General features: G+C 40.4%; 2 protein-coding genes across 3 annotated transcripts in view; one reads left to right on the forward strand and one right to left on the reverse strand.

Annotated features, from left to right (window-relative positions):
* Positions 1 to 23336, reverse strand: part of etnk1 (ethanolamine kinase 1) — a 28926-nt gene extending 5590 nt beyond the window's left edge. The window contains exons 1-6 of the mRNA XM_060889137.1: positions 23038 to 23336; positions 12419 to 12678; positions 10727 to 10867; positions 4671 to 4813; positions 2007 to 2090; positions 1147 to 1307 (exon numbers count right to left, since the gene is read on the reverse strand). Coding sequence (XP_060745120.1) covers positions 1147 to 1307; positions 2007 to 2090; positions 4671 to 4813; positions 10727 to 10867; positions 12419 to 12678; positions 23038 to 23184 — 936 coding nt within the window. The 5' untranslated portion in view covers positions 23185 to 23336. The remainder of the gene's footprint in view (positions 1 to 1146; positions 1308 to 2006; positions 2091 to 4670; positions 4814 to 10726; positions 10868 to 12418; positions 12679 to 23037) is intronic.
* A 117-nt stretch (positions 23337 to 23453) lies between these two features.
* The window catches only part of strap (serine/threonine kinase receptor associated protein), a 12412-nt gene continuing 8642 nt past the window's right edge, over positions 23454 to 27223 (forward strand). The window contains exons 1-3 of one of the 2 annotated variants that reach the window (XM_060889139.1): positions 23454 to 23552; positions 25312 to 25438; positions 26686 to 26821. In XM_060889139.1, coding sequence (XP_060745122.1) covers positions 25327 to 25438; positions 26686 to 26821 — 248 coding nt within the window. In that variant the 5' untranslated portion in view covers positions 23454 to 23552; positions 25312 to 25326. Of the gene's footprint in view, positions 23553 to 24824; positions 25033 to 25311; positions 25439 to 26685; positions 26822 to 27223 lie in introns of those variants that run through there. The other variant, XM_060889138.1, reaches the window with a different exon arrangement.

The following is a 27223-nucleotide window of genomic DNA, read 5'->3' on the forward strand; positions in this document are numbered from 1 at the left end:
AAAGACACATTCACACTTTTAAATCTCGCTGATCTGCCCGGTCACGTTTTTGTGTTGCGACATCCAACACTGGCGACCGGCGAATGACGTAAATGGCTCTATTTACCCTGAAAGGTGTCAGGATTTGCGCCGAATGACGGTCGAACACACGCGAGATAACTGTCCTCTCACAACAAACACCTTGCTTCATAAGTGCGGCTTTTTAAAAAAATAAAATCGTGTTTTATCGGACGCACGGCGCTATTATGTTTACAGAGCCATTAAAGGTGCGGTCAGTGATTTCTGTCGGATTTAAAACACAAACAAATTCAGCTTCTCTCTCTCTTTAATTCCTCCAAAGCCATGGACTTAAAAAAGCGCCACAGACCTGTTCTTCCTGATGGCTTTAATTGTGTCCCGTGTTGTTTGTTCCCGTAACCAGGTGAGCACACAGGTTGTGGAGGATTTTGTTTGTATTGCCGTGCGGTTTGTTGGTTGTCACAGCAGTAGATTTTAACACGGAAACCATTTTAACGTGGACAACTTTTGAGCTCGACACAAGCTCCGACTGTCTGGAACTTTCTGCCAGGACTTGTTAGGAACTTTCTGCTACTTACTATGAGCTTTGCTCTGATTGGTATTAAAGCACTCAGGAGCACGTTATTTTATTTAAAAACAGCAAATAACCGTTTAAACAAAGCTTACATGCTAGCGTTATTCTATTTTTGTATTATCTTGTCTCTACATGTCGCTGAATGTCATACGATTGTGTACGTGATGAACGGAATTTACGGACACGCCTTCGTTCTAGAAAGCGACAAATCCAAGCGGAGACCTCGAAAGATTCCTCGCACTGATCCCTCGGCCTGCGACTTCTCTTCCTAGTGACTAGTTCACGTGGAAACGGAAGCAACATGACTTCTCCTTAAAGCGTATAGAAAAGCTGCGCAGAAAAAAATGAAGCTTGGAAGGAAGAAGCAGAGATTTCGTTTAATCTAAGAACAAAGTTAGCATGAAGCCTAAGTGCATGTAGCATGTAAATAAAAAATAAATACGTTTTACTAACAAAAGTGATGTTTATAAATCGTACAGTCTGGCTACTACTGTGGGGGGACAAGCCACGCCCACAAGTCGTGATGTCAATCGGTGACATTCATTGACACTCACCAGGGCGAAGCGGTTCACCTGGACGTACAGGACCTCCACCTCAGCCTCAGACACCTCAGTGCCTTGATCTTTGCAATCCTTGTAGGCCTCCAAGTACGCTCGCAGCCACTGCAGCTGGAGGCTACGCTCAGGATACATGCTGTAGTCCACCTCGTTCAGACCTGTCAATCACAACCAGGCCACGCCCACAAACATTAACACCGGTGACATCATCATCTACGCAGCTGGTCTGCTTCTTGCTTGACGGTTTTCTAAATCAATCCTGATGATAATGACCATAAACAAATTTAAGCTGCTGATAAAAAACAATATTTTAGGGTTTTCCAGACAGAAAGTAACCTGATCTTCTACTTGAAATTTTTTTTTTTGCATCATTTCATTGGGGGAAAACAATTAAACCTTTAATAACATTTTACCAAATTTTTTTTTTTCCAAAGTCTTTTTTTTTCCCTTTAGTCCCTTAATTTAACCGTTCAAAAATCAGCTATGAATAATCCTGAATGATAAACATCACCAAACCGAACTCAGGTTTTATTTTTAATCATTTACTAATAATTTTTTTTAAAGAATTATTTGGAATAAAAAAAGAACTATTTATCATAGTAATAATATTTTTAAAAATATTATTTTTTAATAATTTATATATGATTAATTATTAGAAAATAATTCACATTATTGGGAGGGGATTTTAATGATATTTAATTTTGTCTTTTTGTTTATTTCATTTAATCGGAGACATTCGATGCCCGTGTGAATATTCTAGTTGAATTTTTTTACTCCTCTGAATGAGAAACATGGGTTAGATTTGTGTATGTTGTGTATGTTGTGTTCGCTGGTGTGTTCATGCTCCTGGACTTTACCTGCAAATTCATTGAAGTGGTTCCCAATGTCATAGGCTTGGTAATTGTACCCAGCATATTCGTAGTCAATAAATTTGACATGTCCTGAGGAGGGCAAACAGATGAAGGATTGTTTAGAAGAGAACACTGACACGCTGCATCCAAACCCTTCCTAATCCTTGAACATTACAAATCTACACACAAACCAAATCAACACTGTTGTGTATCTGAGCTCTGACGTGACTGTTGCAGCTTGGAGTCGGAGCGAGGCTTCGTGTTGTGAAGGGACAGGAGAGTCGGCGCACAAAAAAAGAAAAGGAAATTTAACGAGGCGCTGAGGCGGATCAGGACATGCAATCTGAGCACGGAGCACATACAACAGAAAACACACACACACACTCTTATTCATCACACATGCTTATATTGCTTTGATCGCATGGGGGTTAAAGAGAGCAGCATGAGCACGGGAAGTGAGGAAGCTGCTTTCGTTCGATTTTTGCTGACGGTGTGAGTTCTGTGTATTTTATTAAAAAGCTCAGAGCCAAAAAATACAGGCAGCGACGTGATACTAGCATGACGCAAGACGCCGAAGAGCAACAGGGTGGAGAAAGTACGGAGGAACGTTACTGCTCCGCCGCAGTGCGGAGATCCTCGTCAAAAGGCAGCTTTTTGAAACAAAAAGGAGCAATTTGCATTTATTAGACTTTATATATCAGAAAAAAATGATCAATCAATACAATAAACTACTTCCAATCTTTCCATACCAGGATAGACCGAAAGTCGTTTCTTTTCTTGTCATGATCCAATCCATTCGTTTGTTTATTTATTTATTTATTTCATTTTTAAGCTGATGTCAATCAGATCCCGAATATGAGATCAGCGCCATCTTTGGTTTAAATAAACAAACAAGTCGTACTCAGAACTCCGACGTGTAAAAGTCCGACAGAACCTTCATGTCTGGAACTCGCTCAACATCTGCTAAGTGCATCAAGTCAACAAAATTCCAAAATGAAGATGAATTCAGACGTTTCGTTTCGTTTTTTTTCCGCCGAACGAATTTTTCTTCGTTAATCAGAAGTAACAAAAGAAATCTTTAGATTTAGCGTCTAAATCAGATCTGATCCGCTTTGGTTTCTTGTTCTGGATCACGGGAGTCCTGAGTACGTTGGATTTTACAGTTGGCAGTAACAAAGCTGGATTCCTGGTGTATTTTTTCCACCCTGTTCACAAGATTTCAGAAAATCTGTCAGGCAGCGAGGACAGGAACAAAAAAAAAAAAAAAAGGTTAGAGAAAAGGTGAAAAGTTTCAGCATGAACCAAGTGAGATTTTCCATGCTTTCTCATGAAAGACTACAAGAAATAGAAAGACATGGTGAGTAAAACATCGCCCTCTAGTGGCTCGGGAAAACGACCATCAGGCGGAAGGACGGAAGACATTTCACAACACTGAGCCTTTTTCCTCCTCCATTACAGCGCACGAGAGTTTCTGTGTTTTTCTCTTTAACATCAATAAAGCTGCTGCTAATAATGTAAAGTGTGTGTGTGTGCTACATAACAATCTAATAACAAACACCTTGCTTTTCCTAAACTATCTATAATCTATATGTGTGTTTTTTTTGTTTGTTTGTTTGTTTATTATTATTATTTTTAAGAACAAAAAAATAAAAAGGTTTTGATTTGACAGTAGTAGACAAGAAGTGTTGGTCTACATAAAGAGACACGTGAGGTGGTTACCGGGCCCGTTGGCATCCTAGCCGGACACACAGAACAGCTCCAGTCAGTGGCTATAGGCCTGTGTAGCAGATGAAGAGATTTGGGGCAAACTCACATCTGTCACAGAACACACACAGCTTCACTGCAGAGCGGCCTCTGCGTCCCTCCCCCTTCCTTCCTTCCTTCTTACTTTCTTATTTAAAAATTCACCGAGGACTTTCCCCTTTAGCAAAAAAAGACCCCGAACACCCGCCCACCCGCCCACGCCAGCCAGCCTGGAGCACCAATCGGCATTGAGCGCATTTTTTGTTTAAATGCACACGGCACGCTTTTCCTCTCACGAGGTGGAACCTGTGCTGCTACGCTCCAAGTATATCAAATAAAATAAAGTAATATAAAAGAACAAAAGATGAAGGACCGGGGGAGTCGTTCACATGATAAAAGTATTCAGTATTAATAAACAGTGTTAACTCTTCCCCTCTGTCTGTGTGGTTAATGTTAGCTGGAGGAAGTGGCTTTGCCTCGTTGTCAGCATCTTCCTTCCGCACCATAAAACACTTGCGAATGCTGCAGCTATGCACGTTAGAAGCGCGTGCCAGCCATCGCGCCACGTCGGGCCGCATCGCTCGCTCAAGGTTATTCATAGGGAACACAAAAAGCATTCACAACATCACACAAACAGGGGAATTACATACCCAATAACATTCCCACAAGCATACATTTCTTTTTCTGCTATAATCACACACACAATGTAGAAGAAAAAAAAACCAAACACGGTTTGTTTTTAAGCTGAATCGGGGCAAGGAAGGCCTTAGAGAGGGGTTTGCTCTCTTTTTCTTATTCTGTCTTTCTGTTTTTTTTTTTTTTTACTGCAGAAAAGTGTAAAAACCAGGCCTACCTCAGGCAGGACAGTGTGTTGTGGGGAAGCCAGTGGGTTTATTAGTGAAATCAGCGTGAGGTAAAAGTGCTCACCTCCTGCCTGTTGGTAGATGATGTTCTTACACAGCAGGTCGTTGTGACAGAGAACGACGGGCGAGCCGAGCTTGGAGAGGCTCTGCTGGAGCCACAGCAGCTCCTCTCTCAAACACGACGTACTGGGCACCTGGCTGCTCAGCCTGCACACACACACACACACACACACACACACACACACACATTTCAGCAGGGTTCATCCTGGAAATGAAAGTTCACCTGCTGCCTTACATGAGAATGTGAGGATGTTCAACCTAAAAATACATTTCTTTCGACTCACAAGTTCAACTCGAGTTAAAGAGAAGAAACGAGTTGACATAAAGTTCAATTTAATGAGGTTATCATCTTTTACAGCACACACACACACACACACACACACACTCAGTAGTTACACAAGCATTCATTCTTCCTCTTTGAATCGTCTTAATGATATCTGACTGTATTTCTACACATTTCTACAATACACATGAATTGCCACAAAAAGAGAAGAAAAACAAATCGTCTGATTTTTATTCTGTAAATATCAAATTTTTTTTTTTTTTTTCATTTTAAAGTACAAACACCAGCAAATCATCAGTAATCAAATCAATGGCTTGTTATTTCCAAAATAAAATTGTTCAGTGAACAGACATTTTTTTTTCTAAAACCTTCCATCGATTTTATTTTAATGAAACACTTCAAACATAAAAATAAAATGAAAATAAAAATAAAAAATAAAGTACAAATAAAGTACAAAAATATGACACAGATCAATTTTTAGCCAAAAATATTTTAACTCAAGTCTTTTTTATATGGAAACATTCATTCACTCACTCACTCATCTTCTACCGCTTATCCGAACTACCTCGGGTCACGGGGAGCCTGTGCCTATCTCAGGCGTCATCGGGCATCAAGGCAGGATACACCCTGGACGGAGTGCCAACCCATCACAGGGCACACACACACTCTCATTCACTCACACAATCACACACTACGGACAATTTTTCCAGAGATGCCAATCAACCTACCATGCATGTCTTTGGACCGGGGGAGGAAACCGGAGTACCCGGAGGAAACCCCCGAGGCACGGGGAGAACATGCAAACTCCACACACACAAGGCGGAGGTGGGAATCGAACCCTGACCCTGGAGGTGTGAGGCGAACGTGCTAACCACTAAGCCACCGTACTATATGGAAACATTTCCAATCTAATTCTAATCATTTCTGTTTGTTACAGTATCCAGTCATGATCCATTTCCCCCTTTGATATCTGATCCACATGGAATGTGGATCTAAGGCTTGGAATCTGATCTAAAAATAAAACAGATCACTGTATATTGTAAGCGTGTTGTGATGTCACACATCATGATATCGGTGTTGTTTTTGCGTCACCTCGGCCAGGCCTAGGTCTGATCTCCAGGTCTGATCTCCAGGTCTGATCTCATTTTACCTGAAAGTTATTTTTTTCTCCAATATGATTCATTCGTATCTTTTGGTTTCGTAATGTTTGAACATCTCTTTGGTAACAAAACCATGATTTGGTTACAGATCCAAAACAAACCTCCTGCAGTTTGAATACTTGTGACTCAGAAGATTGTCAGGAGTTTAAAATAGGTCAAATACCGTAAAAGGGAAAAGACGCTCGGACAAAACCATCTGACTTTACATCACCAGGGTTCTCTCTCTCTCTCTCTCTCTCTCTCTCTCTCTCTCTCTCTCTCTCATGTTTCATGTTGTATAACAAAAGAAATTCAATCCTTCTTTAAACCTAGTGACTGATTTTGTAAACATGAAACGCGATAAGGATTAACGAACACACGCTGGTGCAGAGTAATATCCAACTACAACAAATTATAATAATAATAAAAAAACACATTAGGTGTTGACTAAAAGTGCAGGTCGTGAATTTTTCAAACATCAAAAGTTTTGTTTGAACAATTTTCTGAAGAAAATGTTTGTAAAAAAATGTGTTCATAAAACAAAACCTTTTAACATTCAGTTAACAGTTTTAATGTCAGCTGAATTTTTAGCTAACATTAAAATTGTTAACTGAATGTTAAAAATTTTTTTTTTTTTATGAACACATTTTTTACAAACATTTTCTAAAATAAATGTGGTAAAAAATAAATGTGTTTAATTAGGATATAGCAAAATGTCTGAGAAAATTCTGGCGGTTAAAAAAAATAATAATAATTTTCTGTATTGAAAACAGAGAACGTTCTTGAGGGATAAAATAAATGATAACCGACTGTAATGATGTATGCAAATGATTTGGAGATTTGGGTTTAAATAATAGCTTTAAACTGACTCAAACATAAGGGTTGAAGCTTTGAGGAGACTGAGAGACTGAGAAATAAGTGCTTTAACTGTAAAACAACACGACAGACTGTGTTTTATTTGCTTCGCTACCAAATATCTCTACTAAGGAGCTAATCTGGCATGCAAACAAAGAATTAGCAGGCTAGTTAGCAAACATTGCTTTAACAAACAGAAAGCTTGTCTAAAATCGACAACAAGAAACTAGCTTGCTAATGCTACTGACGAAGATTCTGTGGTGTCTGTCAGTGTCACGCTATAAACCAACGAAGCCTTATAACTACCTAATGCAACTTTCCACTCCCAGTGAACTTGAATCCACCTGGAATACGTGTGTATTATTTTTTACCTCATACAGATGTACAGCTTCATCATCGCTGAGACACGGCCTCGTGATCGCTTTACATAAAAATGAAGTCTTTATACAAATCAAAACCACACGGTTCGGTCTGATTACAGTCACGTCACATTTGCTTACACGGATCCAAATCCAGCACCGTACAGTTTGCATGAACAGGTGGAAGTGCATGAATCATGTGAGGTTCCATTTTTAGCTCTGCGGCGCTCAGCTAATAGCTTTGTTTTTAATGGGTGAATTTTTTATGAGCTCTGAAGTGAAAGCACTGCATAATAAAATGCCAAATGCTGCATTCAGTAAATAATTAAACTTACAGCTAAAGAGGGACTTTTCAGAAATGAAAATTAGCTTTTACTTAAAAAAAAAAACTAACAAAAAACATGCACTAACATATTTTTCAATATATAATTTAGCTAAGTAGTAGTAGTAGTCGTAGCATTACTCATGCCTCATTTTTATCGCATAAGAAAAAAACAGCAGCACTTTTTGTGTACTTTTGCATATTTTCGTGTATTTTGTGTGATAATTCATTGTAGAAAATAAGCATCTGTTATGCAAATGGCTTATGGCTTAGTGTTTAGCACGTTCTCCTCACACCTCCAGGGTTGGGGGTTCGATTCCCACCTCCACCTTGTGTGTGTGGAGTTTGCATGTTCTCCCCGTGCCTTGGGGGTTTCCTCCGGGTACTCCGGTTTCCTCCCCCGGTCCAAAGACATGCATGGTAGGTTGATTGGCATCTCTGGAAAATTGTCCGTAGTGTGTGATTGCGTGAGTGAATGAGTGTGTGTGTGTGCCCTGTGATGGGTTGGCACTCCGTCCAGGGTGTATCCTGCCTTGATGCCCGATGACGCCTGAGATAGGCACAGGCTCCCCGTGACCCGAGGTAGTTCGGATAAGCGGTAGAAGATGAATGAACGAATGAATGATTTAAATCACAGTAGAAATCCTACTCCAGATACAAACAGAGAGCCTCACTGGCACTGTGTTACATCATTAACATGAATAATCCTGTATAGAATAGTCCTAACATACCATTTACACTAAAGGATAAAAGCAAGGTGTGAAAATACTCCAGCTTTTAGTGTCTCTGCTGGAACAGAGACGACATGAGCGTAAATAAGAACCTGCTAGTATTTCTTCAACATAGAGAACACATAATAAAGGATAAGTGGATTCTTAGAGCCACAGATTTAAAGCATCAAGAACAATGTCATGTATGAAAAGTAAAGTAACCGGAAAGGAAAAAGAAACCTGATGAATGTGAACGTAGTGTAAATGCTACACGAATAAAATGTTGTTTTGTCGCTCTCTTATCTGAGTGTGTATAAAACCACACGCTGTAACCTACATTACTGTATCTAAAGCTGCCATCTATCACATGATACAACAACACGTCAGCTGCCCCCGTTAGACGATCACACTGGAATTTTACAGACGATTTCAGCTTGAATACAGTTAGAAGTGAACCTATTTCTCTTGCCTCTGGTTTCTGTTTTACTTCTAATTTTGCTTTTACAATATCCTAAATAACCTGAAATAAAGGACCCAGGCTGCTGGACTGCTGTTCCTCTTTCCTGTGGTGGTAACGTTAATAGTCCTTCTCCATTCCTAGCTACAATTTTCACCTCAGGTAAAAATATAAAAATGTTTTGTACCATTGACGAGTATTTGTTATACACTTTATGGCCAAAAGTATGTGCACCCCATGTCCATCATACCCGTATGGACATCTGCAAAGAATTATAATATGATTAAATGTCTATAACATCTTTGTATGTTGTTGTTATTCGATTTTTATTTAGCCTATAGGCGAGTGGTGGTTATAGTGGTGGCGGTTGTTGATTGAAGGATCGGGGTTCAAGCCCCAGTACTACCAAGCTGTACAAGCATGTTGAGCATGGCCCATAACCCTCTGAGCCACTGTATCATGTCTGACCCTGGTCTCTGACCCCAACCTCCAAATGTTGGGATATTTACTGTGCTGTAATGTATATGTGACAAAATAAAGGCTTCTATTCAGTTTCCCTTCCTTCCTTCATTTGGAATTGAAACCACAGCTTATTTTTTTTAATATCTTACCTTGTTAATCAGGCATCATAACTCCTATGATTGAGTAACTACCATCTATTACTCAGTCACCGTTAACTATCTTAATTATTTCTTAATTTGTTGATATAAGATTATAGATTAATAGCATAAATTAATTCCAGTCACTTATTAGGTAAGAAATGTATTTTTTTGCTGTGTATTACGTGAGAACTGAAGCTAGCAGAATTACTGCTCTAGATTATACAGATTACATCCTAATCTTTGCTAAAAGTTGTTGTGTAGCACTTTCCCACCTTCGGCTTTTAACTAAGGAACATAATTGTCTTCGTGATTGAGAAATACTATAATCACCTCTCGTGATCGTCTTTGTGATGCACATAATAAAGACATGAGCCAGCTTTAGAAATGTAAGAGAAAAGATCAGTCTTGAGGCAGATATTTACCGCGGGCGTATGAGTCAAACCTGGGTGTTACGTTTTGCTGTCAGGATAATTAATGGCTACAGGCTAAACAAACATGATAGGCATATACTGTATTTTTACTAGCTTAAAGAAACTCTGAACACAAACCTCAACATTTTTATAGATTTTATCACAGCAGCTATGAAAAATAAGGTTTGTTTATCATTTCTAGAGACGTAGTGACGACTCACGCAAACATACGCTCCGTATCATTAAGTCGAACTGTTGATATGGTTACATTTTCTGTAACGTTAAAAATTAGTTGGAAATCTCTAGCATCAGAGTGTTGTAACAGTCTGAGATAAAAATGCTATTTAAAAAAAAAACAAAAAAAACATTTTTTAAACTTTACCACCTCAGAAAAGTTGAAGAACGGAGAAAACTTTATCTTACTAACGAAGAGAAAGTGAAGGAATGACTCGTAGCTTCTAACTAAGTCGTTTCTCTACATTCGACAACATTAAACGCGACTATGAATGGATAAAAGTTCACACACGACACACAGTTTTATTCCTTACACAACAGTTCATTTTGTAGTGAAATTACAACTTTAATTATTTAAACAGATCTGTCAGCTTTATTTTTCTGTATCACTTCCATACCCATGTTGTGACAATCCAGTAACGTTATAAATTCAAAATCATTTTTAAGTGACAAAAAAAAGAAAAACCCAACAGGTTTAACAGGTTTTTTTTTCTTTTTCTTTGTCCTCTGAGGACCGACGGCTAGTTTACATAATGGTTATATAATATATATTATCTATATGGAAACTGTGGGTTGTTAGATGTTTAAATATACATATGTTTCCCAGCAACAGGTCATGTATTAACTTAACGCAGCCCTGAGTTTACACTGACAACTCCCTCAGCTCGTAATGTCACCTAAAGGCTCACCTCTGGTCCTTTTCCGGATCCTCAAAGTGGGTGGGGACGAGGGAGAAGTACTTGCCCATCTTGTGCCAGAGATCAGACCGGGGAACCCAGCCATTGTGTGCGTGGATTACGTGGTACTTTGCCATCTGCCTTGCAATGAGCCTGAGAGAGAAATATCAACATGCTACACATCAGCATGTCTTTCATTATCCAGCTAAGTTAGCTTATCTAACTGGACTTATATGGCTAAATTCAGCTAACATGACAGAATTTCTGAGAGAAGGTTAAGCTCCTGTACAGAGATCATGATAGTCAACACGTTCATCAGCTAACATGACAGAATTTTTGAGAGAATTTTTAATATTAGATAGCTGACAACTAATGCTAATCAGCAAACGATTGATTTCTAAGCTTACAGGATTTCTGAGAGGAATTTTATATAAATTATTTCATACTCGTCGATGTATATTATCTATTTTGCTAGGATAGCTAACTTAATATTCACCGTTAATGCTAACCACCAAGCTATTGTATATTATAACATTTATTGTCAACATGAGCAAACCTGATAGGATGTATTTCATATTCATAAACGTACTGTACAGTAATTTTAAGTCATAATGATAATTGTATTTGTTCTAGCCCTGACTTAATGTCTAACTGAATCTTCGAACAATTTTTCATAGACGGATTCTGAGAGAAAACAGATTTTTCAAAGGACATTTAAGTCTCACTAAGTCCAATAATACCCCATCTTATAACTAGCTAGGTAAAAGAGGCTAGCATGACAAGATTTCTCAGGGATTTTTTTTTTAACTTACAGTAACAATTTCTGAGGTAAAGTACTTTTATAATATTTACAGCTAATCCTAACCAACAACGCTACATAATATCTGAGAGAAGCCCCATTTAGGGATAATTGTAATATTTCCTTGCTTGCTAACTAACTAACTTGCAGAAATGAGCTAATGCTATTGGATTTAGTATATCTTTCAGCAGATAAAACCCGTACTAAAAAGCCTACACTTATATGACTAGTTAGACCTAGCTATACACGGCTAGTGTAGCGAGTGTAACGTACTGTATAATATTGACTAACCATGTAAACACAATACATTTTTGTGTCAAGTGTTTATATTTTTTCTTCACGAGCCTTTGAGTCCTGTTTTTGTCATCCTGTATTTATTTCATCTTTAATATTTGGTTTGCCTTCACATGTAGTAGGGACATGTTTTGAAAGGAATTATTTAGCTAATATTTGCAGCGACTTCTTTTGTTTGTATTTGTTTTCCTTCCTGATTCTTTCTTTCAGTGCTTTCCAAACGGTTCAATCTGATTGGCTGTGCTCTGGGGAGTGTGCACACAGCCTGACTGGCATGTTTTTTTGCATATGTGTGCAACTATGGTGATGTTAATGTACAGCCAACATGTGCTTGGTTTTTAAGGGCAGGCTGTGAATAGACACGAGATGGAAAGATGCCACAAACATCTTTGGCAAGACATGAGGCATTTCTTTATGTGTATGAGGCCTGAGATGGGGTTTGGGGTGTTGGGGACGGGGGCGGCTCAGGGCTTGGCTAGGTCATGAAGCAGAAGGATCGTGTTACTACGAAGGCTGTGGCTTTACAGCAGAGAGGAAACGAGCATGAAGCTTATGCCAGGCAGCAAACATGCAAAACTGTAGCAAGTCATCCACAGAGCTGGAAAATTCACCTGAATATGGCGGGATTGCGGATGTGCTCGGGCTCCAGGGCCACGCCCTCCAGGAACTCATAGCAGAGGCCGTTGTTAAAGGTGCAGTATAGACGCGGGGCACAGCGGTGTGCCTGCAGCACACGAAAGCTCTTCACCTCATTGTCACGGTCTACGAAGAGCTCGGTTTTGTTGCCGTAGATACGCACCAGCACCACGTCCTCCAGCGCCCCACCCACGTAGCAGCCAATCAGCTTGTTGGTAATGCCGTCTGTGAAAGTCTGCCAAAATGAAAAGAAGAATGAATCATTACTCATGTGACACTAAAGCTAAAGGCTTTTTTTTTTTCTTCTTTTTTTCTATCATTCTTCATATTCCTTGAAGTGTTTCAACATGCACATATTCCTTGATGGAGTGAGAGAGGGAGTGAGAGAGGGAGAGAGAGCGGGAGGGAGTTCAGTGATCTTACAGAGGGAGAAATCTGCCAGAAAGCCTTATGTAACACTAACTCATTCAAATATAGACAAATCCAGGCTCAGTGACACAAAGGATTGTTATAAAGTATGTCAGAAATACTCTTTTCCAAAACATTATGATATTGTTTTAGAACATTTCTTACAAACGATGACCAATGTTAAAATTTCGTGTGCGTTAAATAAACGTATTATTATGCATTTTTTCTGGCTGATCGTTAGCGATCCTTTTTATCGAGCATTATGGAAAGTCTAGATGTCTAGACTTAAGTCCAGTTTTGGACTTCAGAATAGCATAAAACAGTGAACACTGCGGTAAGCTGCGAGTTTATAGCGCACCGTTGGGAAATCCAGGATACGACATACCTTAACGCCACTGACAGCATCCACGACTGATCCCCACAGGCGTTTTTTTTTTTCCCCACCACACCCACACTTTTATTAATCCGTAATACCTGCTCTGTCACCTTGTTGTTCTCTGAATCTGTTGTTCATGCTCAGCCTGTTTTCCTTTCTTAAAATGTTTAAATCGTTCAAATGACTGGATCTGATTTTTGTTTTCCTGACATTTACCGTAAAGCTAAATACAGGATCCATGCTGTGTGTTGCCAAAATATCGTACAAGTGTCTTGATACATATTTTTGTCATGAGTCCCGCTCGCATTCGTCCTCTCATTTCCTCCTTTTATTTTAATCGGTCAACATTTCCGAGCAGATCACGACTTCCAGTCCTGATGAAGCAACAGCCAAGGGGGGAAAACTGACCATGCTGTCTGGGGTGGGAGGGGCATACGGTTTCTCCCCTGCCAATCAGACCAACAGCAGCCAATCGCTGTGCGCTCAAACATGCATACAGGTAACGATTTCCTCTCAGGATTGTAACGGGGGGATTTCACAAGTCAAAATTGGCAGGAATTTACTCTAAATGAGCCTTGATCGTGGTGAAAAATCAACAAACGATAACCTGTCATTTCTCTCAACTTAAAAACATTCAACTTTCTTCCCCTCAATTTTTTTTTCTATGTGAAGCAAAACACAAGGTAAGGCTCAAGATCAAAACACGGCTAGCTCGACTCCAGACTATAAAAAAACATGATTTTTGTATAGCATATTACTGGCTAGCTAAAACTAGCATAGCTGATGACTAGCATAACACCGTGCTAAGGAGATGGACGGCTTTCAGTTCGCAAATGATTTGCATTTACGACGTGTTTTTGTTTCGGGAAGTTTTAGATGGACAAAAACCACATTTTCATTGACTAAAACTGTTTAGTACTTTCGACTAAAAGTAAAACTGAATCGATATCATTGATGAAATGAACGTGAGTCATGTATGAAGTGTTTCAGCAAATTTGACTCTTAAACATGAAGCTTGTTTTGGATTTCCATTACTGTGCTAATGCTAAACCTTTTATTACTAGTTCCATTGTGCCCTCACCTGCACCTCACCTGCATGGTTTCTAAGTTATTGGTGTCATAAAACAGCAGATTTCTAACCATTCTTATACATGCCTCACATGCCTGCTGTTTCTGTGGTGAGAGAGAGAGAGAGAGAGAGAGGGAGAGGGAGAGAGAGAGAGAGAGAGAGAGAGACACATAGAATGTGTGTGTGTGTGTGTGTGTGAGAGAGAGAGAGACATAGAATATGTGTGTGAGTGTTTGTGTGTGTGAGAGAGAGAGAGAGAGAGAGAGAGAGAGAGAGAGAGAGAGAGAGAGAGGGAGAGAGAGAACGAGAGAAAGGTAGCAAGCGAGAGAAAGTGAGAGAGAGACAGAAATAGAATGTGTGTGTGTGTGTGTGTGTGTGTGAGAGAGAGAGAGCGAGGGAGACAGCAAGCGAGAGCGAATGAGAGAGAGATACAAAGAGAGCAAAGTGAGAGAGAGACAGAAATAGAGTGTGTGTGTGTGTGTGTGTGTGTGTGTGTGTGTGTGAGAGAGAGAGAGAGAGTTAGAGCAAGCTAGAGAGAGTGAGTGAGAGAGAAAAATACAGACAGTGTGGGTGTGAGAGAGATACAGACAAAGAGAGAGAGTGAGAGAGAGTGAGAGAGATACAGAGAGATAAAGATACACAGAGAGAGAGATACTTCCTCCCCATGAAACAAAATGCAAGATAATTCTTTTTTTCTTCCTTCTCCAGTGTTGTAAACCCACGTTTTGCATTTAAAGTTTATGACAGTGTTTATAAGACATTATAACATCGGCACCGAGTTTGTTCAGAAGATGCTTCATGTTAGAGATTCATAATCCAAGATAAAGCTATCTTTAAAATATATAGCATATTCCTAAACAATAACAACATGTCTAATAGATTATGAACACATCATAACAGGATAATAACATGTTTATATTCATTATAGGACACCCACTTCAGGTTTCAATCCGAACACGGATACAAACACTGCTTTTACTTTTCCCACCACTAATGTACATGTATAATGCTAAGACTGTCTATGAAGGTCATACGTCTATTGACCTATGAATACATTCTTAACCTGTTATAATGCGTACTTATGACAGTTTATACATTCCATTAAGTAACTTTTAGAATAATTAATGCCAGGGAATTCCAAGGTTACGTTCCAGTAACATTTATGATGAATTTATACATTCCTAAGAATGCGTTATAAGCAGTGTTCATAACGCAGTATGTCACCTAGCGATGTTTGCAATGCAGTGCATCACCTATTCCAAATATAAAGCTTGTTTATTTGTAAAAATGATCATCACATCACAGAGAACTGATGGTTTTCTTTGGAACCCTTGTTATAATGCGTAATGAACTGCACTTCGAATATTTCTTATATGTTATCGATTCATATAATGCACAATAACGCTATCTCTAAAATCTCTGAGTGTAGAGTAGTGTCGCGACCGAGCATTTTCATAAATAATTACGGCAGCATCTTTGATGCGCAGAGGACGCATTATAACATGATTACGAATGTGTTCAAAGTTTGTTACAGCTGTTAGTTATGAAGGTCGTAGTTATAATGAAGCAACGTGTAGAGATAAGGATAAAGAACTCTGTCTCTGGGTATATTTCTAGTGTTTTGCGGAATTTTCCACGTTAGACAAAGGGTTCGTGTTTAGGCCACACCCACTTTTAGGACTGAATCCGAATCCAAACACAGACGCAGTCGGTGTTGTTATATTATGAACGGAATATATACGACCTATTTACAGCTGCAGAAATGATGAAGATGAACAACAAGGATTTCCTTTTTAAATGTATATATATATATATCCATAAATAAAGCAGTGGTGTATTTAAACTTATATTACATTGTGATAAACTGTACACAGGTGTCATGTGTTTCTGATCTAATCCACGTGGATTCTGTGCTCTGATATAATCCCACTGGGCCGCGGCGTCGTTCACTGTTTCACTGTTCTTGACTTGGCACTTCAGCTTTCGCTCTCACCACAACACTTCTCATTTTCTCTGTTTTCGGTCGAAAAGCGACAATAACTATCAGTTCCGTTAAGTGTTTTGTTGTTGTTGTTTTTGTTGTTAATCTTTAACAATGTCCTTTGAGATATTTGCGTTTTCCAGGAAGTGATATGTCGAAGGCCATAAAATAAAACAACAACACAATTATAATGTTAAACTTTAGTCACTGTTTAATTGTCAGTGTTGAAAGTCAGTTCAGTGTGTGTGATGCTTTCGAGTGTGTGTTAATGAGTAAGCAGAGTTAAAAAAAATATACATTAGCTTCTGGGTATAAATGTATGTGTGTTTGAACAACTTTGTGGTTTCACACTTCCAAACCGACCTGACTGACACATCTGTGTGTATGTGTGTGTGTGAGAAAGTTGTGTGTGTATGTGTATGAGAGAGAGAGAGAGAGTTGTGCGTGTGTATGTGAGTGAGTGTGTGTCAGTGTTGTGTGTGTGTTTGTGTGTGTATGCGGGTGAGAGAGTGTGTGTGTCAGTGTTGTGTGTGCGTGTGTGTATGTGTGTGCGAGAGAGAAAGGGTTGTGTGTGTTGGTGTATGCGTGTGAGAGAGTGTGTGTGTGTCAGTGTTGTGTGTGTGTATGCGTGTGAGAGAGTGTGTGTGTGTGTGTCAATGTGTGTGTGTGCGTGTGTCCGTGTGTGTGCGTGTGTATGTGTGTGTGGTGTGTGCATGTGTGTGTGTGTGCGTGTGTGTGTGTGTATGTGTGTGCATGTGTGTGTGTTTGTGTGTGTATGTGTGTGTGTGTGTATGTGTGTGTGCGTGTGTGTGTGCGTGTGTGTGTGCGTGTGTATGTGTGTGTGCGTGTGTGTGTGTGTGTATGTGTGTGCATGTGTGTGTGCGTGTGTATGTGTGTATGTGTGTGTGCGTGTGTGTGTGTGCGTGTGTGTATGTGTGTGCATGTGTGTGTGCGTGTGTATGTGTGTGCGTGTGTGTGTGTGTGTGTATGTGTGTGTGCGTGTGTGTGTGCGTGTGTGTATGTGTGTGCATGTGTGTGTGCGTGTGTATGTGTGTGCGTGTGTGTGTGTATGTGTGTGTGCGTGTGTATGTGTGTGCGTGTGCGTGTGTATGTGTGTGTGCGTGTGTGTGTGTGCGTGTGTATGTGTGTGCATGTGTGTGTGCGTGTGTATGCGTGTGCGTGTGTGTGTGTGTGTGTGTGCGTGTGGCCTTGCTGACAAAAAAATAAATAAAACAGTGTGAAGTTTTGTGCTGTGTTGTTAATGTGGAGTATTAGAGCTCCACTGGGTTACTGAGTCACTCCCCTCTCAGCTCAGTCATGGTGTATGGAGCTGCTCATCCCCTCATTCACACACATCCTCATTGTTCACTCTCTAATGTGGATCGGGAAAATTCAGAGTCCTTATCATGCGCAATATCGGGAGATTCTGCGAGGGCAAGAGGAATGACAGGAATTATAGCTTTGTACAAGCGTTTTGGCATGTGCTGACTGAGCGGCCCGTTTTGGTTCATCGCCTGGTGTGTGTTGTGCGGTGTGTGTTGTGTGAGGGGTGGTGTGTGGTGTGTGATGTGTGTGCTACGTACGCATTGGATACACGATCACGTGACGTCGACGCCTCCTTAACATCCGCAGGGAAACAGAATGTTCCCTAGTGTTCGGGGACAAAACATGGCTTTATGCTCAAGCTAAATAAGTGTCTAACTTCACCACAGCTTTCTCTCTCTCTCTCTCTCTCTCTCTCTCTCTCTCTCTCTCTCTTATTCCAGTCGGGGTTTATTTAGTTTCTGCTCTGTGATCTGTGTTAGAGAACATCCTCCACTCCAGAGCATGAGCAAGGTTTAAAGAGCTACTCCACACCTCGTCTCTCTGACTCGAGTCAGAGACAAAGCCAGGACTCGGACCTGTTGGACTGGAACACGGCTGAACGGAGACATGTCCGGTCTCTATAGAGCTGGAAGGGCAGCAGTGATGTGTGTAACAATGAAACCTACAGAAACCTGAGCTGAGAAGCAGAGAGCAGGCTGAACACGAGGAAGAGAACTCGAGAGACTGGTTGGAGTAGATACCAAACATATAATCATCACACAGAACACAACACACACCACACACACACCACACACACACCACACACACAACACACAACAAACACACACAACACAAAACACACACACAACAAACACAACAAACACAACGCACACACACAAAACACACCACACACACACCACACACACAACACACACACAACACACACACAACAAACACAAAACACACACACAACAAACACAACACACACACCAAACACAACGCACACACACAACACACACCACACACACACCACACACACAACACACACAACAAACACACACAACAAACACAAAACACACACACAACAAACACAACAAACACAACGCACACACACAAAACACACCACACACACACCACACACACAACACACACAAAACACACAACAAACACACACAACAAACACAAAACACACACACCACACACACAACGAACACAACACACACACCAAACACAACGCACACACACACAACACACAAAACACACAACACACACACCACACAACACACACAATAAACCCAACACACAAAACACACAACACACACAACAAACACAACACACACACACACCAAACACAAAACACATGAAACTCAACACAAAACACGCACACACTGCAAACACAACAAACACAAAACACACAACAGACACACACAACAAATACAACACAAATAAACAACAAACACACAACAAACACAACAAACACAACACACAACAAACACAACTCAAAACACACACACACCGCAAACACAACACACACAAAACACACAACAGACACACACACAACAAACACAACACAAATACACAACAAAAACACAACACATGCACGCAACAAACACAACACACACACAACAAACACAACACACAACACACACAGAACAAACACACATTTACACAACACACATGCACACATATACACAACACACACACACAATGCTCTTTGGCCCCGGACCGCATTTGTCTTTCAAATAAAAGGGAAATCAGCTGGTCACACAGCACGTGAACATCGTTTCACAAGTTTCAGAAGTTTTCAGCTCGCGTTATATAACAAACCGACTAAACACAGTTATATAAATATATTTAAATCCTCACATTTTCCTAAATAATTGTAGTAACATACGGAATACATTATGAACACATTATAACAGGATAATAACATGTTCGTATTCATTATAGGACACGCCCACTCCGGTTTTCAATCAGAACACGGATACAGATACAAACACTGCTGTTACTTTTCCCACCACTAATGTACATGTATAATGCTAAGACTGTCTATGAAGGTCATACGTCTATTGACCTATGAATACATTCCTAACCTGTTATAATGCGTTCTTATGACAGTTTATACGTTCCATTAAGTAACTTTTAGAATCATTTAGAATCATACGTTTAGAATCAGAGAATTGCAAGGTTACCTTCCAGTAACATTTATGATGAATTTTTACATTCCTAAGAATGCGTTATAAGCAGTGTTTATAACGCAGTATGTCACCTAGCGATGTTAACGCAGTCTGTCACCTGTTTTAAATATAAATCTAGTTTGCTATTGTTTAGAGTAGAGTAGCGTAACGCTGAGTTAGTCGTGTGTTAGAATTCCAGATCATCGCCACAAGAACCCAATAAAATGGGAAAGTACTAGTACCTAAATACCAAATACAATTCTATAAATAATTTCAAATGTTGTGTTTTTGTGTTTTTTTAGTGTTGCTTCTAGGAGCTTTAAAACACACACACACACACACACACACACACACACACACACACACACACACACACACACACACACACATATATATATATATATATATATATATATATATATATTTTTTTTTTTTTTCTTTCTATATCACAAGTTCCTTTCTGAATTCTTATAACAGTTAATAAACCTTTTTTTCCTTATACAATATCTATTTCCTCGTCTTGAGCAATGCTCATATTTATAACATGATTACGAATGTGTATAAATTTTACTATAGCTATTAGTTAAGAAGATGGTAGTTATAAGGAAGCAATTTTTTAGCGATAAAGATGAACTTTGTTTCTAGTGTTTTCTGTAGTTTAGGCCACGTCCACTTTTAGGTCAGAGTTAAGTCTTCGCCGTTCAGAGTGATGTTTCTTTGCGTTAACATTCTTTACATTGTAGATCTGTTGGAAGGTGTCATGTGATTTGGCCCTGATGTGTTTTGATTGCTTTTACACCGCAATGTGCTAGCGATTTTTAATCTACTAACGTATTTTAAAGCTGTTCCTTGCTGACATGTCACGTTTTTCTATTCAGTTAACAAGTCACAGTTCCTGTTCTCGCCTTTCGCTGTGGTAGCTAGATACTGTCCGTCCTTCTTTTCTCTCTCTTTCTCTCTCTCTCTCTATCTATCTATCTGCTCATCTTGTTCATCTTCACTGTCCTGTAGATGTCTGTAAACAGCTTACAGCTTCACCTTCCATCACTGCTTACATCAACATGTTCTGCTTACAGAAAACTTCACCACATCAAAGAGAAGGTCTCAAGTCACCATGAACCAGCTGTTGCTATAGAAACAAGATCGTATTCGTTCAAATGCTTATTTAATATTTTATTCCTTTTTTTTTTGCTTTTTTTTTTAAAAGACTGCACTTCAGTCAGAGCACGTTCTGTTCTAGAAACGTCTCAAAGTGTCAGTCTCGTCGTGTTTTTATTAAACATTCTGCGTGTATCTTTTTAACGAGGAAGATATGATAGAAACCCGGATAAAACTCTAGCATTCTGTGACATTATTCAGCTTTACGAAGCAGTAAAGGTTCTCTGGAGATGATTCTGATTCTCCTGGAACACGACCCCGAGTTAACCGGTGTAGACTTTCAAAGCAGCTTCTTGTAACGAGTTATTCCACCCTCAGTCATGTGCATGGAGTTTACAGCTACGACAGCTACGACAGCTACAGTAGGTGACTCACATCACCTCTACTGGATCCACAACACTGACTGGCATCTATTTGTAATTTCTTATCTGTATACGTAACATCTAGCACTTGTCAGTGGATCAACGTCGCTTCTGGTGAATTTGGTGCTGAATTCCTCTTCGCATGAAGGTTATCCAGTCGTCCTAATGAATGTGACATGTTACATCAGGGGTGTTCGGTCTTATTTGGAGAAGGCCGGTGTGTGCAGGTTTTTTTATTCCAATCGAGCAGAAGCCATACCTGAGTCTATTAAAAACTAGGGTTATCTGATGAAACAAGTTGAATCAAGTATGTTGTTTGGTATAAAAACCAACACCCACGCCAGCCCTTTGTGGCTCAAATTAGACACGTAATTAAAGACAATTCAACATAATTTGTAGCTGGATCTGTTAACATTTTAGAACAATATAGTGATAAAAGACGAAGTGACAAAGTGACAAATAACATTTTGACATTAGAGACTTTCCTCAACGACAATATGAGTGAGGTGAGAGAGCAGGCTTACGTCACCATTGCACCTCCAGTGTGTAACAACTCCCAATAATTCTCAATAACCAATCACAGATCACTGTAATTCTCAATAACCAATCACAGATTACTGTAATTCTGAATGACCAATCACAGATTGTTACTCCCAATGAGAAATCAGTGATCAGCATTATTCTCAACAACCAATCACAGATCAGCAGTATTCTCAACAACCAATCACAGATCAGCATTATTCCCAACAACCAATCACAGATCAGCAGTATTCCAAACAACCAATCACAGATCAGCAGTATTCCCAACAACCAATCACAGAGCAGAATTATTACCAACAACCAATCACAGATGAGCAGTATTCCCAACAACCAATCACAGAGCAGAATTATTCCCAACAACCAATCACAGAGCAGAATTATTCCCAACAACCAATCACAGATCAGCAGTATTCCAAACAACCAATCACAGATCAGCATTATTCCCAACAACCAATCACAGATCAGAATTATTATCAACAACCAATCACAGATCAGAATTATTACCAACAACCAATCACAGATCAGCATTATTCTCAACGACCACATGATTCACAAGATTTCCTGTAAAATATTTTTTATCACATCTCATTTAAGATCCGTGTTGGTCCCTGAAAGACTTGATAGTGATTACAAAACGTCTTGTTTTAGAATCTAACACCTTGCAGGTGTCGTGTTTTGTTTTTAATGTTTTTACTGATTTTGCGGTGTTTCGTGGAAGTCGCGCACAACCTCAGCAGCCTATTTATGATCGTGTTAAAGAAATCATCTCTCATCAAGTGTCTTAAACCTGAGTGTGTGGTGACGTGTCGCGTCCGTTTAAAGCGTGTCATCGTTTATAAATGTGTACAAACACGATTTGAATGAGATGTCGGAAATTTAACATGATTTTTCTTTTTCTTCTGATGACACGTGAGGGTAGAATAACCGCCCTCTCCCCCACCCACACACATCCCTCCAATCAGCACCCAAACTGCGTAATAAGGCGAGCTTGCTACAAAATAACCTACAGATCATCCAGAACATAAATATTGAATTCTAATAAAATTTCCTGAAAAGTCGGAAATCCAGTTTCCACCCGTTTGGCGCTGTGACGCAGCTGCGCCTGGGGATTAGTACCCGTGCGCTCAGCGACCAATCAGCGCGGTGATTTATTATCACGCGTTATTCACGCGATATAAGGCTTATAGGATCCTGTGCAATGGACCTGGACACTGTTACCTTCATTTTGACCTCAGTCGGTTTCCACTGAGGTCTGAGCGCCTTGATGATCTGCAGCGCTCCGGGTCTGTAGTCGTGCTCGTCCACGGTCACGTCTAGTTTGGGCACGGCAGGCGCACCGACAGGGACATGGATGTAGTTCGCCATGGGTTCGGAATAGAGAAAAAAAAAGAATAAACACTTGTCACTTGTAAGGTGAAGATGAAAAATGTTCAAGTCGTTAAGCGCTGCTGCAGCAGTTTCTGTAGATGCGCTGCGTCGCGGAATGAGAGCGGAATTTAATGCGTGTTGGTAACGTTAACGCAGCCTGACTACGCCTTCTCCTCTTCTCCCGCCCATCAGGAGAGGAGGAAGAGCCCGCAGTGCATGATGGATCCTCCGTGACTCATCCCTGTACGTCAGATCTTTAGAGCAAAGTCATGTGAAACATCTCACTGATACAAAGGCTCACGTCTCCATACTGAACCTCTCATGACTCGTCCTGTGTAATTAATCAGCAGAAATTAGCGTTGTGTGTAAGTAAGAATTAGTAAATGATGATTTTATCTGCGACTGTCCTCTCTTTTCCTGTAGCAGGTGTGTGTTCTCACTGACCCCCAATGTCCCCGGGTCCGACTCCACGTCCAGTCTCACCGTGACATGGATCAAGTCTTTACTAATGATGAATTAATGTATAATTACTCTTCTGTGTGTGTGTGTGCGCGTGTGTGTGTGTGTGTTTGATAGAGAGAGAGAGAGAGAGAGAGAGTGACAGCGAGACAGAGTGTGTGTCTGTGTGTGTGTGTGTGTGACAGAGAGAGTGTGTATGTGACAGAGAGAGAGTGGGTGTGTGTGTGTTTGCGTTAGAGAGTGTTTGTGTTTGTGTGTGACAGAGAGACAGAGTGTGTGACAGTGTGTGTGTGACAGAGTGTGTGTCTGTGTGTGAGAGAGACAGAGAGTGTGTGTTTGTGTTAGAAAGAGAGTGTATGTGTGTGTTTGTGTGTGACAGAGAGAGAGAGAGTGTGTATGTGACAGAGAGAGTGTGTGTGTGTTAGAGAGTGTCTGTGTATGTGTGTGTGTTTGTGTGTATGTGTGTGAGAGTGTGTGTGTGTTTGTGTGAGAGTGTGTGTGTTTGTGTGTGTGAGTGAAAGTTTATAAAAGAATCTGATATAATTATATAATTATATATTTAGACGTGACACCCCGAATATAAATGCGTAATTACAGTATTTTACAGAATCGGCACCATTGTTCAGTGTTTCAACTCGGAATCGGTTCATTTTATAAACAGGAAATACGCAGCGGTTTGGAATCAAACCCATTATTTCTCTTTATCAGCCTGTTGGTGGCGCTGCTCGAGAAAACCCACTGACTGTGTCGGTAGATCACGTATTTAAGCCTAAATTTGTGGCGTTATTTAATAAGATCAAAGGAACTAAACACACATCTGGCACCACTTTGATCAGACATCGTGCTTATAATGAGAGTGCAAAAAGAACCCAACAACCAATCACTGACCACTATTGTTCGAAATAACCAATCAACGAGCAGCTTTCTTACTCTTGACCAATCACTGGTCAGAATTGCTTCTCCCGCCTACTTAAATCGTCCTATTTCTTAGTCGTTTTTTTCTTTTTACGAAAATACGTAAATAATCCGACTGTGGTGCCGCGATTATAGATTTTTGCCATAAGAAATAAGTTTTAATGTCCGTTATGAAAAGAAAAATCGTCAGAAAGAAAACTTCGCAATATGCAAATGTACATGACGCTCAATGCATATGCAAATGAGCCGCTGGCGCCCTCTAGCGATTTTATAAATATTAGCGTTAGCGTTAGCATTAGCGATTTTCCCGAGTGACCAGCGCTGTTCCGGTGTTGCTGCAGCCGGTGGCACAGCACTTTGCCCTGGGCACTCTTCACTAAACGCTCCGCGTCACTAAAGTCCACCTTTAGTACTCTGTCCTGTCAGGAGAAGCCATTGGCCTGTTGTTTCCGTTGCTGTCTGCGTGCACAGGTGCTCTAATGCTAAGCTAAGCGCCTTGCTGTGTAACTAGCTCGGGTGCTAAAGCTAACGCGGCTAGTTACTTAGCTTAGCTTGGGTCTGTGTGATATTTTACAACTTAAAACTGCACCAATTCCCCGTGTAAATGTTTAGAACAGATGTAATTGATGTGTGTATAGTTTATTAATAATAATGTGATTAATATTCCATAATTCAGGCCCAGTCTGATCTGTGTTTAGCTTGATAACTTAATTTTCTGCTACTTCCGGTCACTTCCGGTTTGTATTCCAGGTTTACTTTAGAGAAATGGCTATGAGACAAACTCCACTCACGTGCTCCGGTCACACCAGGCCTGTGGTGGATCTGGCCTTCAGCGGAATCACTCCTTATGGCTACTTTCTCATCAGTGCTTGTAAAGGTGGGTTTAAGTCTTCATCATCCTTCTTATCCTCAGCATCCTCCTCATCGTCATCATCCTCCTTACCCTCCTCATCGTCATCCTCCCCCTTACCCTCCTCATCATCATCATCTTTCTTATCATTTTCATCTTCAGCATCCACCTCATCTTCAGCATCCTCCTTACCCTCCTCATCTTCATCATCCTTATCCTCCTTATTTTCAGCATCCTCTTTATCCTCCTCATCTTCATCATCCTTCTTATCCTCCTTATTTTCAGCATCTTTATCCTCCTCATCTTCATCATCCTTCTTATCCTCCTTATTTTCAGCATCTTTATCCTCATCTTCATCACCCTTCTTATCCTCCTCATCTTCAGCGTCCTCCTTATCCTCCTCATCTTCAGCATCCTCTTTATCCTCCTCATCTTCATCATCCTTCTTATCCTCCTCATCTTCAGCATCCTACTTATCCTCCTCATCTTCAGCATCCTCCTTATCCTCCTCATTTGGCATCCTCCCCATCTTAATCATCCTCCTCACCCTCGTCCTCATCATCCTTCTCCTTTTCATCTTCAGCATCCTCCTCATCCTCAGCATCCACCTCATCTTCAGCATCCTCCTTAACCCTCCTCATCATAATCATCCTCCTTATCCTCCTTATTTATGTGATATGTTCACAGTCTGGACTTGAGCTTGTGTGGAAGAAGAAGCTCGTACCGTGTTCTTTATCGTAAAGAGGTGCTGAGTTGTGAATCTATCATGAGGGTCTTACAGTATCGTACATTTACAAACACAAGCCTGGGATGAAAACTGAACAGAAAATGCTTAGGAAAGAAGAACCGCCACGTTTGAGACCCATCCGTTTACGTGTCCGACCCTCGACCCTGTGAGAAAGTTCCGGATTAAGATCCTACAACTCTCATCAAAACTCCACCAGCAGGAGGACGACAAGCTCCTACGTAGATAGCAGGGAAATTATGGGGGATGGAGAAACGTAAACGAAACACTATCAAGAGCGAAAAAATATTTATTACGTTAAAATCTTTGTGTATTTGTTTTTCTGTGACACGAGACACATTTCCGTGATGGATTCCCTACAGCGTGACGAGCCTAGAACCATCGTAGCTTAACTCGGCATTCATCACGTCGAGGTTATTTTAGGCGACGTCCTTACAAACGTTGCACCTGTATGCAAATTTATGCAAATCTGAATGATTGAACTCCTGAGTGTGACATAACAAACTTTGTTTTCTTTCCTCATGTGCAGATGGTAAACCGATGCTGCGCCAGGGAGACACAGGGGACTGGATCGGGACGTTCTTGGGTCACAAAGGTGCTGTTTGGGGCGCCACCTTGAATAAAGAAGCCACGAAGGCGGCGACTGCGGCTGCTGATTTCTCTGCGTAAGGAAAACTCCATGCGCTAAACAGTCAGAGTGTGTGTGTGTGTGTGTGTGTGTGTGTTTAATAATGTAAACGCTGTCAAACACCACCTTCACTCTGCTCATTGTTTCCGATTGAAATTCTGAGCATTGTGGGTAATATAGGGGTGTGAACATGGACCGAGATGATGATGATGATGATGATGATGTCTAAGACGAACCCAAGCAACATTTTTCCATTTTGTATCTACAAACTTTTCAGGGGAAACGCGCAGCTGTCGATCAGCTGTAAAATGCAAAACAGCTCATTTGCATGTAGCGACGCCCACAAACTCCATAAAAGGTCACGAGCACAGAGTGCAGGGCGCTCATGTTGGCGGTGTTTTAGGTGAACGATGATGTGTGTTTGAACGATAAAGACGTC

The sequence above is a fragment of the Tachysurus vachellii genome, chromosome 16 (assembly GCF_030014155.1).
Source record: "Tachysurus vachellii isolate PV-2020 chromosome 16, HZAU_Pvac_v1, whole genome shotgun sequence".
NCBI classification, from domain to species: domain Eukaryota; kingdom Metazoa; phylum Chordata; class Actinopteri; order Siluriformes; family Bagridae; genus Tachysurus; species Tachysurus vachellii.